The 15,795-nt window shown below is 56.4% G+C and overlaps 1 protein-coding gene across 1 annotated transcript; it reads right to left on the reverse strand.

Moving 5' to 3' along the window:
• Positions 1-2,611: 2,611 nt before the first annotated feature.
• BAIAP2L2 (BAR/IMD domain containing adaptor protein 2 like 2) lies at positions 2,612-14,644 on the reverse strand. Its single transcript, XM_050915496.1, has 14 exons — positions 14,598-14,644; positions 13,521-13,596; positions 13,117-13,203; positions 11,375-11,436; positions 10,693-10,764; positions 9,956-10,072; positions 9,403-9,549; positions 8,778-8,930; positions 8,172-8,310; positions 7,148-7,373; positions 6,100-6,171; positions 5,581-5,761; positions 3,695-3,735; positions 2,612-2,878 (listed from the first exon to the last, which is right to left on the reverse strand). Exons 1-14 carry the CDS (start codon positions 14,634-14,636, stop codon positions 2,803-2,805), a joined length of 1,488 nt encoding a protein of 495 aa, XP_050771453.1. The 5' UTR covers positions 14,637-14,644; the 3' UTR covers positions 2,612-2,802.
• Between the last annotated feature and the right edge of the window lie 1,151 nt (positions 14,645-15,795).

The following is a 15,795-nucleotide window of genomic DNA, read 5'->3' on the forward strand; positions in this document are numbered from 1 at the left end:
TGCCAGTCCCTGGATGCACACAGAGTACAGAGCAGCCAGTGCTGGACGATGCCCAGCAAAGCCCCACTGTGCCAGGCAAGCTGCACCCGGGAAGGTCCACGTAAATGCTAGGATGGCTTCTAGTCCCTCCACACAGTACGGATGGGGTGGGGGGTCTGTTTATTAAATGCAAGGGCCACGATTCATGCCACCAGCCTCCCCAGCCCACAGACAACACCCTGGGAAAGCATTTGTTAGAGAATTAAATGAGTGCAGGCCTGGGACAAGCTGTCCAGTCGGCAGCCAGTGCCAGGATGCAAGCATCCCTCCGCGCCACTGACCTGCACAGCAAAGCGACGACCTCCCGAACACGGGCTGAGCCTCCGAGGGCCAAGCGGACCCGTCAGCAGCACTCCCTTCTCCCTCTGGCTGGCACTCCCTGGCCCTGGACGAGGGTGCCCAGTTAGATGGTCCTGCTGGCTCTTTGCTCCATGGTGGGCATGCTGTCAGCCAGGCACGGGGCGATGTCTGCAGGAATCCAGCACCCGTCGAGCGGTCTCTTGTGCCCCACTCCTTCCTTCAGGGCAACTATGTCCTCACTGGAGAGCTAATCCTCCTCTCAGCCTGCTTTCCTCCAGCTCTGATGCTGCCCAGCAAAGCCGCCTGTGGCCAATCTGGGGGGATGCCCCACACGGGGGACCCCCTCGCCTCCTGCGGGTGCAGGTAGTGCCCCACGGCGCTCCCAGCGTGGACGTGGGTCAGCAGCCGCTTATGGTTTCAGGTTGGCAGAGACTGGCAGCTGCTGAGCGGGCAGAAAGCACTTCTCCAGTTTTAAGAGGCTTTTCCAGCCAATGGGGAGGAGGTGGCTGCCTGCCGCGGCCCGAATCCCCCAGTAATCCCGCTGCCCAGGGGCTCCTCGCCTTTCCCCCAGCAGAGCAGGGCAGGTTGGCAGGGCAGATTCGGAGGGGCCGAGGTGGGAGGAAGCAGGGTGAGGGTGGGGGATGCTGGTGATGGACCCAGCCAGGAGGGAGGGTGCCGGGGAGGGGGGGCAGTGGAGGATGAGGGCACGGGCCCATGGTTCAGTAAGGGGCAAAATGGGGAAGGGGCTGCTTTCGAAGCCCCCCACTGCTTCCTCAGCCGCCAGCCAGAAGGATGGAGAAGCGCTGGCGTGGTTTTGTGGGGCATATGCCCAGCAGAGAAGGAAGACAAGGTGAACTGGCTGAGGAATCACCACCATCCATGGCTCAGAGTGCCGGATCCAGCCCACCACTGGCAGCTCACTAAACCCCCCCTCAAAACAAATCCCCTCAGTGGCTGCCACCCGGAAGGGGGTCTGGCAGGTGCCGGGGACGAGCCAGTCTCCGGCCATGCATGGGAGAACCCATTTTACCTCCAGGGAGGGGGCCGGGGCTCACCCCAGGTGGGGCTTTGGGAGGGAAAGGCCCAGGCTGTAAACCTCCAAAGCCCCTCAGCCTCCTGGTGGCAGGGCAGCGGGGGGGCCTGCGGGGGCTTTGCAGTGCTCGCAGCCAGGGTTTAATTTCTATTAATAAGGCTAATCGGCTAAAGCCCTGGCCATCGCTCGCACTCCCTCCCTCGCCCGCACCGCCTCTCCCATGAGGGCTCCCCCAGCACATGTAGGGCATCCTCCGCCGTGGGGCCGGACTGGTGGGGCCCCCACAGGTCCCAGGGGAATGTTCCCCCCCCGCCACCAAGCAGCCCCGGGGTGCCCCTGCCCAGCAGCAGGTGAGGAGAAGATGGCTGCCAGGCCTTGTCCTTCCGGGCAAGGCCTGCCCATGCATGGCAGCCGGGAAGCAGGGGCTTGCTGCCCTCCAGCGGCAGGACAGCCGGGGGGGGCCCAGGGGTGGCCAGCAGTGGGTCGTGCAGCCCTCCTGGTGCCCTCCATATCCACCCTGGCCCCCTGGGCTGGCAGCCACCCCATCTGGAGCCACGGCACTGTGGCGTTCAATGCCCTGACCATGGGCAGCCATCATGGCCACAGTGCTGGTGGGGATCCCACATCCTCCTCCCGCTGTGTCCTCTGACGAAGTTGGACATCACCCTGGCCGCTGGGATGGCTGCAGAAGTGGCATTCTCCATTTTATTTAAAAAAAAAGAAAAAAACAAATCTTTTCTGGAGGACAATAGGCGAAGGAGCAGGGCAGAGGCGCTGGGCACTGTCACTTGCCCCTACCTTGCCCCAGGGCTGCCCAGACAGGGAAGGGGCCGCGCCAGGGGCGAGAAGGGGCAGATGCTGCTACAAACGGACACAGTTGCCAAAGGGGCCAAGAGCAGAGAGCTGCACGCTGCAGACCCCGTCAGCCAGACCACATCGCTAGAAGCCTTCTTGTGGCCTCGTCCCTTCGGGGTTCATTATTCTGGTAGCAAAGGGACTGTTCGGTGAACGTCCTTCTCTGCCCACAGCAGGGCTAGCAAAGCTTTGTCTTCGTCATCTTGCTAGCGCTGCCCCATGCCACAGATGATCTTAGCCATCGGTCCCTCCGCCTCACAGACAGGCAGCATCCCCTCTCCCAGGCCACCAGCACCAGTAACAGCAGACTTCTCCCACTAAAGTACAGTAACATCACACGGGGTGGGGGGCCGACGGGGGGGGGGTCAAAAAATAGCCGCAGGGGTCTGCTGCTGGCTAAAGCATGCCAGACAGCCAGGCAAGAGGGGTCCTGATGTCCCAGAAGGAAGGGAGGGAAAGAGAGAGGTTACTCCGTGAGTGGTAGTACTAGGTCGGTGCCCAGCTGGGGGTCGCAGCCCGTCGCTTGTATGCCTCCCCCTTCCCTGCTGAAATTCTCCGCCATCCACAGCCCTGCTTCATCGGATGATGGGTGCCGAGCGGTCATTGGTGACTGTGGGACGCAGCTTGACTGTGGCAAAGGGGTTGGTACCTCTGGAAGGGGAAAGGAAACAGGCAACCATCAGGAAATCTGCAAAGACCATGCAGGGGTCCCACTGACCAAGCAAAGGCTATTTAGTCCTGCCAGATGCCAAGGAGGAGAGTGTGGTAAAGCTCGCTGCTGAGTATTTTCTCCCTCCTTAACACACCCTGCTGCAGGTTCCCCTGTGGTTCCCCTTGGGCTCTCCTCAGGGCTTCTCACCTTCCCTCTTCCATAGGATGAAGAAGGGACACTAGCATAAGGCTGTCCTTTGTGGTAGCACTCTATACTTGCGGCCCCTGACCCTCCAAGAAAGGAGTCAGGGAGCAGAAAGAGGCCACACCACCATGCCAGAAACATGGAGACACCAACCCAGCTGCAGGGGGAAGGAAAGCAGGGATTTATGGCAAGTCTCATCTCCACAGACCTGACTCATCAAAGCTAAAAGCCACATCCCTTAGGTCTCAGCCCTTTCCAAGCAGGCAGAGCTGCACAAATCGTGTAGCTCCACACTCAGGCTGCGAGCTGCTATTGTGGCTCTTGCAGAATGAGTGGGAAGGAGCATGCAGGTCTGGCCATATGCTCAGGGTGCTCAGGTCCTACTTCGTATTACCAGAGGTAGGAGAGAGCCTTCCCAGTCAGCAGAGGCCAGAATGGCCCACCTCTGCCTCCTGTCCTGGAAGGTGGGTTGTGCATTGCTTTCCTCCAGACACTTCCCTGTTTCCTCCCACATTTGATAATCCAAAAGAGTAAACAATAATAGCATTGTAATAATGTCCCCCCCCCACTCCGTTTGATGATTCCAGAGCAGAGCTCCACGCCTCACTCACCGTGGGAAGAGTTCAGGGGGCTGGTCGAATACTCCTGATTTCTGCAGTGAAAAAAAAGGCAGCAGTGAGCGATCTGGGGTGGGGAATAGAGAGACAGAAGTGGGGCAGGAGACACCACACACACGGAGGCTATTTCACAAAACACTTAAGTGAGTTAGGAGCCCAAGTCCTATTAACAGGGCTTTGACTCCTTATTCATTCAAGCTTTGCAAAAGCCCACAAATTCACCGCTACAGATAACATCCTGATTTCTGTGGTGGGGGGTTGTCCCTACACCACAGGTTCCCTATTCCCCTAGGACACCTCCCTTTGTCTTGGGGAAGAAAGGACATGCCTCAGATCCCCAAAGTGTCATGTCTGAAGAGCACAGCAAACAGTGACACTCTGAGCTACATTTCACCCTGCCAGCACAGCCAGAGATGCCCCCTCATGTTGCCCACACACCCTGGCAAAGAGTTTATCGTCAGTGCCCTCACATGCTTCCTGCATCCACAGGGAACTCAAGAGCTGTAGCTACCTACCCTACACCACATACTGCTTAAATGTGGACCAACCTGATGGAGAAAGACAGACCCAGGCCCTATGGCCCTTATTCTTGGCCAGTAGATAGTGAAGGATCAGTGACAACTGGTCTGCTAAAGTATGCCAGTTTCTGTAGCTGGTGGCAGACAAGAAAGCCTGTGTTCCAGCTGGGAAGTCAAACACACACCCATTTGCTCCTGGCTCAACTGGAGGATGTCTTGGGCATAAGTTTAGAGCAAGGCTAAGTCTTTCCAAACTTCTAATGAGGCTCAATCGCTCTGCCATGGTACTCCAAATGCTCCACACACTTCATTGCTCAATCCCAGATCTATCCCTACACCCTAGCCCTGGGACCAGATGGAAACCAGTGACCCAGAGGCGGGGATAGGCTGCAGAGCCTGTTCCCCTCTGTGTTGTGCAGCCTGTCCCTGAAACCACAGAGCAGGACATGAAGGGGAAAAAAGGAGTAATTAAATGTTGCATTTTTCAGTCCTTTGAGCCATCCAGTTGCTTGTAACCTCGCACTGGCCTGGGACCAGTGACCAGAGATGAGGTTTCCCAGCCTCCTAGGAGGCTGAGCAAGTAATGCCCCACAGGCAGCAGCGCTCTTCCCTCTCCCAGGTCCTCACCTTTAACTGTCCTCAACTTTAACTTTGTCCTCACCAGTCAATTCCCCACAGCTGGAAGCAGTGATAAGTGGAGGGTTTCCTTCTCAGTACACCATCCATAAGCCATGGGTTGGACACAGCTTGTTCTAAGGCTCTCCAAAATGGCTGAGCCCTCAGCCTTTGCCCCTAGCTTTTCCCCTATCCCAGCTGTGACTTTAACCCGACTCTTGCTTGAATTTAGAAGAGGAGCCCTATGAAACGCCTCTCCATTCTCTGAAGGGAGAAGAAGGATGGCATCTCTGTTAGCTGGTCACCCGCTCCCAGCCCAGCCTGATCACTCCATGGTCCTACTATTAGCAGAAAGAGGTGCTGCCCTGGAGCCACCAGAAATCAGGCTGGGAGGTCATGGAGAAAAGGACTGAACTGAAGGGTCCCTGGTGAGCAAAAAGAGAAAGAAATGAGAAGGGCAGGGGCAGAAAAGCAGTCCCTTGAAGGAGCAAAGCCAGGCACTGAGGATCTGCACACACAAGGCTGAGTGGCAGGGGCCACTAGGACATGGTGGCATGTGAACAGACTGGGTGAGAATGGCCAGGGCTAGCAAGACCCCTTAGCTCAGGAAGGGAGGAGGTCACACACCAACATCTGGAAGGTGATTTTTTTTCTCTACAGGCCAATGCACAAAAGGTGTGCCTTGGAGGATGAAAGTCAAACGTGCCCACTCCACACACCCCCACCAGTCACTCCTCCTGCACTCACCTTGGAGCCAGAACTGACCAGGGTGGCCCCCCCACTCTGGTGACTGCTGGCACCCACAGAGAGGGGAGGTGGGTTCGGCAAACTGGGCTGGGCAGCGGCAGGCCAGTAATTGCTAGAGGAAGGAGTGCTGGGACGGTCCAGGATGTCATCCATACTGTGACTGCTTCGCAGTGGGAAGGACCTGAGCAAGAGGAGAAGACAGTGGGGTGAGAGTCACAGAGCAAGGAATAGGGAGCAGCACAGGTGCTAGCCACAACATTTATCTGTGGGATATCTCTGGAGAAAATACACATGGCTTGGCCCAGTCACAAGCGCCTTTGAGAAGATATTGCACATGTTAGGGGAGCCATCTAGGGTAAGCCTGTGAGATCTCAGGGCACGGCGAGGCTCTCAGCAGATGCTCCAGCATGGGAGCACTGCAGCTCTCCACGAGGCACACCTCAAACAGGTACCCCACTGGTGTTAGTGACCTACCAGGAGCCACTGCAGCTCCTGCCTGGCCAATTGCTCTCCTGTTACCTGGTAGCTGGCTCCTCCATCTCCCTCGCATCCTCCAGAGGCTTGACATAAGCTTCGGGGAACCAGCCGCATCTAGGGCACAGGAACAGAGACGAATGAGGTCCAGGCAACCACGGTTTGTGGTTCTTCAGATCCAGCTGCCCAGCACTCCTGATCTACACCCACCCCACACATCAGCCAAACCGCCGCTGCCGCTACCACGTGTGACAGGGTTTCTGCACATCTTTCACCCCTAGGTGGGGTACGGGGTTATTGCGAGACAGTTCTTGAGCTTGGAGCAGGACTCGCTTATCTCAGAGGCCGTGCAAAATCCATGCTCCCGGGAGCAATGCCGGTGCAATCCAGGAAGAGACACTCTAACTGAGCGCAATCACAAGGAAGCCAAGGCCAGCGCACAAGGAAGCTGTGGAAATCCCTTCTCCTCAGGGCAAAGCAGCTCCGCCCCAGAAAACCCCCGCAAAGAAAGGCACTGCTCTTGCTCATCTCACATCTGAGTGTGAGCTTCCCTGCAGAGCATGGTGCAGGGATCCCAGGTGGAACAGGGCAGGCTTTACACACAGGCGTTGGCCAGCAGTGCCACGGGGAGTAATTCAGTAAGCACTGGGTGCAGCAGTTTCCATGCCCTGTCTGTGCTGGAGGCTGCGGCGGCATTTGCGGTGTGAGCCGAGAAATGCCAGGCCTCTCAGGTAACTCCAGCAGTTCACGGCCCTGAGCTGGGTCCCATGACAGGATTCACTCAGTCATGCAAGCCGGGAAGGGGTCACTGCGTCTCTGGCTCTTCCATCCAAAGCCCATGGAGCTTTCTCAGGCAGCTCATCCACACTAGCCGTGCCCCACTGCATCTCCTCGGCTTGGAGAGCCCCCATGCTAGGCACAGCCCATGACTGAGGACGTGGCGATGTCTCAGCCAGATGGCAGGTGAGACACAGTGCCCAGGCCATGCCGGGAGGGGAGGGGGGAGATAATTTCAGGCTTAAGCCTCCCAGCTCCAGACCTGACAAGCCTGCATCAGCCTGCCAGGCCGATTTACAGCGCCGAAGTCACGTACGTGGATGAGCCCTCCAGCTTGCCATACAGCCAGCCGTTCTGCGCGTCCGGCATCAGCACCGTGATGACATCCCCAGGGTCAAACCGTAGCAGGGTCCGGTTGGCACCCGTCACATGGGGCACGATAGCCTGCACTCTTGCCGTGCCGCTCCTCCTCCTGCCTTCGGTGCTGCTGCTGGCCTCGCCAAAGGAACCCGAACGGGAGACACGGCCCGTAGGGAGCAAACCTGCAGGAAGGCATCGGAGGGGTCTGGCTGGAGTTCAGCATCCTCCTGCAAGACCCACGCCTCCTCGAAGGGGCCAGCGCTTCCCCAGACAAGTAATTATCCTAGAGGAGTAGATGGCCTTTCTCTGCCAGCAGAGAGCAGGGCATAGTGTGGGAAAGGGTAAAACATTCACCTTGCAGGAGAAAATCAACTCAAGCTGAAACCACTTGCTTTGCACTATGTCCTCTTGGGCCAGATGTCTAGGGCACAGACACTGCCTGCTAAATGACTGGCTGATGTCTCTCTTCTCAACCCTGCTAAAGCAACTGAGAATTTGGGCCGTTTTCCTCTCCCTCTGCCCTTTTTTTTTTTTTAAACACTTTAAGCTAAAATTTTTCAGGAAGGAAAAGCAAGTGAGACATGAGGTAACTGGCTGGGTTTTGTGGGGCAGGGTAATATTTAATCTGGTAGCGCAAAGGAAGGTGCATTACCAACACGGGAACTCCAGTAAGAACCAGCCCTCATGGTTCAAGGAGCCTTGAAAATTGCACACCTGTGGGTTCCCCCCCTCACACGGCCAGCCAGGAAACCTGGCCTTGTCCTGGATGGACCCTGCTCTGAAGGTTGTGCTCACCCCCTGCTTCATTCAGCCTTGCCCTCCTCAGCTCCCATATGCACTGCCCTCTCACCGTGCCCAGGAATGTGGCTGAGGACCGGTGGTCTGACAGAGTGGTGGTCCCTCCCCAAACCCAACCCTGTTCCCAGAGAGGCCCAGCCCCTGCATCTTTCCACAGCATTGCTCCCAGACATGGGTCATACTGGCTGATGGTGTCCTCCGCAGTGGTCGCCTGGGGGGCTCTGGTTGAGGAGACAGTCTCATTTCTGGAGGCTCCGGAGAGAAGACGCTGGATCTGCTCCCAGTCATGGGAGAAGCAAAGTCCCCAAGGGGTCTCTGGGGCTGTTGGAAGGAAAGGAAGCTGAATGCATACCCACAGGGGCTGTGTTAAGCGGGAGATGCTCTGAGAGACACCCAGTCCCTCTCAGAAAGCCAAACCCAGCACGTTCCCCCACTGCAGCCCATACACACGCTTCCCTTCATCTTGGCCAGGAAAGGCCATGAAAGCTGGACAAGGCAGCAAGTACCACGGTTGGTGAAGGACTGGCCTTGCCCTGCAGCCTGAAAGGGGCAGCCGCAGCCTCACCACCATAGAATCATAGAATAGTTTGGGTTGGAAGGGACGTTTAAAGGTCATCTAGTCCAACCCCCCCACAATGAGCAGGGACATCTTCAACTAGATCAGGTTGCTGAGAGCCCCGTCCAACCTGACCTTGAATGTTTCCAGGGATGGGGCATCTACTACCTCTCTGGGCAACCTGTTCCAGTGTTTCACCAAGCAAGGTGGAGGCTGTCTGTGGGCTCCTCACCATCTCAAGGTGGGTGGGGGTGAGCCGGCCCGATGGATACCCCTGGCCATGGGAGGCTGTGAGAAGACCCTGCGAGTGGCTGTTTGAGGGGTTGCGGCTGGCCTCCAGCTGCTCCTTCCACTGTGGTGCCTTGGTCTGGATCATGCCCCGAGCCTGGGGAGAGAGAGAAGAAGAGGGGGTGATGGACAGGGCTAAACAGCTACAGAGGGAGCCGAGGGCTGCCACGTGCATTAGATTAGGGACCAGGTCCTCCTACAATTAGGTTTGTGGCAACGGCCAAACAGAGCCCCGCAGGAGTGAATTTCTAGGACGGCACCCTCCAGCAGAGATCTCGTAGTCCCAAAGACCCTGCTATGAACACCTACATCACCCTTCCCTCTCCCATTGCTCACACACCCAGTTAACCCCGTGTCAGCACCATCCTCAGCCCCAGCCACGCTCTCCCAGCCTAGTACAGTCAGCCTAGACCCCACAGCAAAAAATGGAGTTTCCCACCCAGTCCATGCACAGACGTTGCCTTCACCCAAGGGGTGGCTCAGCCCTCACTCCCTCCTGCCTGCATGCTCTCCCTCCAGCCATGCTGCCTGCTCCCCCAGCTCTGTTCCCTGGCACGCCAGGGCCGCACCCTGCTGTAAAACTGGAGGAGAGTGTTGTAGAGCATCTGGTGCTTTTCAGCCAGGAAGCGGTAGCGCCGTTTCTCCTCCAGTTCAGCCTCCCTCTGGCTCTCAGAGACGAACGTCTGCAGGTCTGAGCGCAGTCGCATCACATTCTCCTGGGCCACAGGGGAAAGAGGGAGGAAGGGATCAGCATAAATCCAGCAGAGTGGGCTCACACATGGCAGGGGAAGGGCTGAAACAGGTCGTCGTGTCTATCAGCTTCCCAGTCCACTCACAGTGCTGGAGCAGCACAGAGGAGCTAGAGTAGAGTGTTAGGGACTAAGTCCTTGCACACTGACGCTTGTTAAATGAGGAAAGAGCTTGGCAGGAGTGAGCATCACAGGTCAGCAGCATCCTGTAGAAAAGGAGTTTCCTCCTTTCCAGATAAGCCTGCTGCCTTTTGAATGTCAGGGTCAACCCCTTGGCTTTTAAGGAAGGACAAGGTTGCTGAGAAATCAGCCCTGGCTCCAGAGAAATCATCCAGTTCTTTTTCCAACTCCCCTTCCTGCAATCACTGCTCACCTTCATCTCCCGGACATTTTTATCATGGGCCCTCTCCATTCTCCACAGCTCTGCCATGCACTTATCCAGGTTGGCGGCTCTGCGCTGGTACTCCAGCTCATACTGCTTCTGGCTCTCCTGCCAGGGAGAAACCAGGCTTGGTGAAGAACCAGAGACCCTGCCACGCTGTGATGCAGCAAGGGTCCTGCTCTGATGGGTGGTTGAACATCTGAGTCCCCCTGAAATCAGGCTTCACCTGGACCTCTTATAAAAAGTCTTTCTTTACCTTTCTCTTCATTTTGAAGGCCCCAGAGTGCTGATGAACCTCAATATCTCAGGAGCAAGAACTGGCACCCAGCTCCCCTGGCACGGGGGGCAAGCCCCTAGGCCTCTGTCTCCCTCCATGACACTACCCACCAGCACGGCCAGCTGGGCCACAACGGCACAGCACCCACCCCCATGCACAGGCTGTGGTTTGGGGAAGCTGGGAACTCTGCTTTTGGGATGCCGAGTCTCTCAGCCCCGTTGAAGCATTTGGCAAGTCCCACTGCACAAAGAACAGTCGCCTGCCCTCTTTAGCCCTCTATCATCAGCCAAACTAGGGGGGGTTTGGTCCATGATGGGTGAAGAAGATAAGACCCCCTAACTCCCGCTGAGGGAAGTCAAGGAGACACCTCAAGTGCTCAAGCAAAAGCCCTTGGGTGGAGGGGAGAGGGAAACGAGCAGGGTTGAGGAGGAGAAGGTTTTTCATCACTCACACTGATGAACTGCACGTCCATTTTGGTGTTCTTCTCCATGTGCTGCAGCAGGTCCACGTGGAAGGTCTGAGCCTGGAACAGGCGAAGGAGCCATCACCCTCATCCCTTCGCCATATAGGGTGTTACACGCACTACGGTGAGGGGTGGCTTGTAAAACCTGCAGAGCTAGTGACTCTCTTGCCACCTGGACCCCATACGGAAGCCAGAAATGGGCACATCAGGGCTACCGTGGAGCAGCCCTGCAGCCTGGGGGTCAGCGCTCAGCACCCACCTGGCCGTCAACCCTCGAGCTTCAGCACGGGCACAAACAGCAGTGTCTGGAGGGGTTAACATTCCCTCCACTCCTGTCCCACCACTGCCACCCAGGGAAAGAGAGGACAGTCTCGCTGCATCTTCAGAGCCAGGCATTGCTCTAGTCTACCGCACACCTGCCACCATGCTTGTGGAGAGGTGGTGACAGTCCACCAACGGCACCAGACATTGAACACGAGCCAGGCTCTGGGCATGCCAGCTCGGTAACACACCTCTGTCACACACAGCAGGGACAGCAGGGAGGCAGGCACCTGCCAGCAGGCATGTGAGAGGGCAGGAGATGGGGCAAACTGGGCAAATGCTGGCAAGCTGTGGTTAAGGAAGTCCCTTTTTTTCCCCAGCTGCACCAGCCCTCAGGAAAACCACTCACCACAACTTCCAAATCAGAGCTCAGGAGTCTCTGCGTGTCCGACATCTGCATCAGAATTTCACCTTCAGGGAAAGAGACAGGAGAGGGTGGAAAAATCCTGCAGCCATTTCCTTGTGTGCCCAAGGAGGCAGACCAGCAGCGTACAACTCAGGCTGATGATATACGGGTGTGAAAGTCCAACAGATATCGCAACGCACTGCTCTCTGCACCCTGAGAGAGGCTGTTAGCCTTCCTCCCCAGGGCTCAGCTCCACCACCACTCCCCAGGCACTGCCAACATGGGGTTGCCCCAGCCCACGAAGCTGCCAGACCAGTGCTCTGCTACAGCCCCAGGTGCTGACAGGGAGCCTCAGTTCTGCCATCGGCTCTGGTGCTGGGTTTCACTCTGCTACAGCCCCTACAAGCCCCATTTCTAACCCCAATGGCACCCCAGCTGCAGTGCATGGTTCTGGCTGTCCTACAGGAAAGCAGCTACAGCACCTGCTGCTGATGCTGTGTGGGGTCCCGCTTCACTGGTGTTGGTATTATGAAACCAGGAAAGGAAGAGACTGATGACAGGGAGCAGAGGAGTGAGCTGGGTGGTGCAGATGATGACAGGAGTCTGCAGAAGGGACACATCTGCTGGAAGCTTTTTACTAAAATGTTCAGCAGTAAAGCAGTTCCCTGACCATATTTTCAGCAGCCATCATTAGGCTTGTCCTGGTTTTGGCTGGGACAGAGTTAATTCTCTTCTTAGTAGCCGGTGCAGTGCTGTGTTTTGGATTTAGTGTGAGAATAATGTTGATAACACTCTGATGTTTTAGTTGTTGCTAAGTAGTGCTTATCTTAAGCCAAGGATTTTTCAGTTTCCCATGCTCTGCCAGCAAGCAGGTGTGCAAGAAGCTGGGAGGGAGCATAGCCGGGGCAGCTGACCTGAACTAGCCAAAGGGGTATTCCATACCACGGAACGTCATGCCCAGTATATAAACAGGGGGGAGTTGGCCGGGAGGCACGGATCGCGGCTCCGGCATTGGTCAGCGGGTGGTGAGCAATCGCATTGTGCATCACTTGTCTTTTCTTGGGTGTTATTTCTTTTTTTGTTGTATCCCTTTTCATTACAATTATTATTATTCTTAGTTAGTAGTGTATTTTATTTTTACTCTAGTTATTAAACTGTTCTTATCTCAACCCACGAGTTTTACTTTTTTTCCTTTCCTCCTCCCCACCCCACTTGGAGGGGGAAGGGGGAAGCGGCTGCGTGGTGCTTAGTTGCTGGCTGCAGAATTATTTGCACTGCTGAGTGTAAGCCCCTCAGCTCCAAGCTGCCATTTCAGCTGGCTGCAGGCTCAGGAGGCAACAGCCCATCAGCTGTTGTCGGACCATGCTCTCCAGCTTTTCCCTCACACTTGCAAGGCAGAGCAAAATGGTTCCTCCAAGATGAAAACTTCAGCTCTCAGGGCAGGATGCCTCAGCAAGGACTGGTTTCCATGAGAAGTCCACTGCTGGAGGTCCCTCCCAGGACCTGGGCTCAGTCATTGATCTCAGAGAGATACAGGGGAGAGTGCCGGGGCCTTGGGGGATATTCAAGGATACACAATAAATTTGACTCTCACCGCCTGGACAGGGCCTGGCACTGTGAGACACCATTTAGAGGAGCTGTCTTCCTTTCCCCAATACGTGGAAAGGGACTAGCTAAGGGGGAAGGTCAAAAAAATTAACTGTGGCTCATCACAGGACAGAGAATGGCGAGCGGGAGAGCCTTACCCAGCACGTGTGAGGTGGAGCTCTGCAGCGCTTGCACCCCAATCTTCTCAATCGCCTTAAAATACACTTCAGCCGCTTTGGATAATGCTGTGAGGAGAGGAGAGGGGAGGTAAGGATCTGGCCTGCCCTCCCACCATCACCAGCCTCAGCAAGCAGCTCACAGGACAGCCACCCCCTGGTACCTCGCCTATAGGCAAGGGCACCCCATCTCTCCCCATCTGTGCCTAATAACAGCAGCAGGTCCTGGAGCAGGAGAAAAGTGAGTAAGAGCAGCTGAGGACATGCCATGGGGGGGACCAGCAGCCTTGCCCTGGGTGACAGCAGTCCCTCCTGACGCACAGCGGACACCCAGGATGGATGCAGCAGCACGATCTGGAGCCTGGGCCATGTGGGACCCCACTCACCGTGGAAGGCACGCAGGTAGTTGTTCCCCAGGTACACCAGGTTCTCCAGCGCGGGGTTGAACTGCTCCAGAATACTCTGTGGCCAGGCAGAAGCACATTAACACCAGCCTTCCCCATGCCCCAGAGACCTCAGCAGGTCAATGCCCTCCCACTGCGGTCTGGCTGGGTGCAGCAGGGACCCAGAGAGCTCCCCCAGCCACGACACGGGACGGCCGTGGTGATGTACAGCCGTGCACAGTCAGCTCCCTGTATCAGAGGTAGCTGGGACCTTCAGCTGCCCTGAGTCTTCTCCAGCCAGCCAGGAGAGGAGCAATGCCAGAGGGCAAGGTAGCTTGCTGGAGAGCCAAGTGGTTACCTGAAGATGGCTTTCTCCCAAGTCCCCACACCCACTGCAGACAGGGGAGTAACTGCAAGGGGATCTGAGCAGCCTCTACCGTCACCCCTGAGCCTGTTGGGGTGAGGGCCACCACTTATTACCCAGGCATGAACACGACTTTTTCCTGGCCAGGATTTGGTGCACTGCCAGAGTCAGCAGCTTGCTAAGAGAAGGGATGAACTGCTTCAGTCCAGCCTCTCTGCTCTTACCTGCTGTATGTATCAAAGGTGTTTATTGCCTACAGCAGAGAAGACCAGAGGCTGGAATAAGCAATTCCCCCTTCTCCCAGCCCTCACCACCTTGGTGCAGCACCGATGTGCGTAGGGAAGCGTTCATGAGATCAGACTGCTCTTTCCAGCAAAGGGGAAAACGGCTGCCTGAGCTCCAGCTTCCTACCGGCAACCAAGGCATGCCACCCTTCATAAACATGCTCTGTGTCCAAACCACCCTGGTTGCTCAGTTCCTTCCCAGATCTGAGCAACAATCCCGGCCTTAAGACCCACATCACCCTCCCCTCCTGCCAGCTGTCCGCTCTCAAACACAGCCCAGAGCCCACAGGAACTGCTGTAGTTCAGCCCAGGGACAGATCCAGCCCTTAGCTGCCCACCCTTCAAGGCAGCCTTTGGCAGAAAACAGCTCTTCTCCTCCCCTCGCACCTCTCCCCTAGGCAGACAGGAGCAGCCTCTGGTGTCTGCACTCACCTTATAGATGGAGATGGTGGATCTGTAGGACAGGTCCATCTCCGGAGCCTTTTCCCTCTCCCACAGAGAAGCAAGGAGCAAAGAAGAGCACAAGGTGCTATACTGGCCCGGAGGACTCTGCTTCTGCACAGCCGGCTGGATGGAAAGAGCCCGTCAGTGGCAAGGTAGGACAGCAGGAAGACACAGACGTGGTACAAAGGGAATGGAGCACCGCTGGAGTTTAATAATTCACCAGCCAAGAGGCTGGAACTTGATCTCTGGAAGTAACCGGACTCTGGGGAGAGAGGAATCCTGCAACAGCCAGCAAGGGCATGTGACCGCCTCCTTGCATTATTGATTGCTGGCTCGGTACCCAGCTCTCCCTGCCCTGACACCTGCGGAGCCAGCCACCTGCCAGAGTAACCGCCTTATGGCTCGCTGCCTCCGTCACTGCCACCACTCGCAGGCGGCTCACTCGGCCTCGCTGTGCTTGCAGAGCATCTTCAGATCCCTCGCACACAGCTTGTGATCGCAGGCAGCAAATAGCAGGGGCTGGGGGGAAACGTAAGGAAAGCTCAAAACAGGTTTCACCTCTTCCCTGCCCGCTATTCCCCCACCCCAGGCCTCAGCCCTCCAGCTCTTAGAATCCCTCCCACTCCTGGTCTCGATGAGACTCCCTAACGGTGGGCACAAGCCTGCGTCTGAACCCTCCTGCTCTCCCTGCCTGTGTGCAAGGAGCCCAAGCACAGCATCACTCCGGGAAGTCCCTGCAGATGGTGCAGGCTTATAGAGGGGCAGAATGCAAGCCAGGGGCAAAAAGCAGAAAGGAGCTCATGTTCTCTCCATCCCAAGATGTGGAGTTTTGTTTTTCCACAGGAAGGTAAGCCCCTCCGTTACGTAGGAAAAAGAAAACCTTTACTCCACATTAAAAGCCCCTTAATTCCACAATCTCATTTGTGAAAGTGACTATCAGAAGGCAGATAATCAGTTTTTAGCCCTATTCATGATAATTCCACAATCTCATTTGTGAAAGTGACTATCAGAAGGCAGATAATCAGTTTTTAGCCCTATTCATGACTCAGCACCCACACTCCTGCCAGTGGTGTCCCTTAGGAATCAGTGGGCACCAGGTCCAGCAAGCTTGCAGCAGTTACCTTGTCCAGGAATCACCTGGGGATACCAAAGTTAAAGCCCCGTCTCCAGTCATCTGCATCCCAAG

The sequence above is a fragment of the Gymnogyps californianus genome, chromosome 1 (genome assembly GCF_018139145.2).
Source record: "Gymnogyps californianus isolate 813 chromosome 1, ASM1813914v2, whole genome shotgun sequence".
In the NCBI taxonomy this organism is placed as follows: Eukaryota; Metazoa; Chordata; class Aves; order Accipitriformes; family Cathartidae; genus Gymnogyps; species Gymnogyps californianus.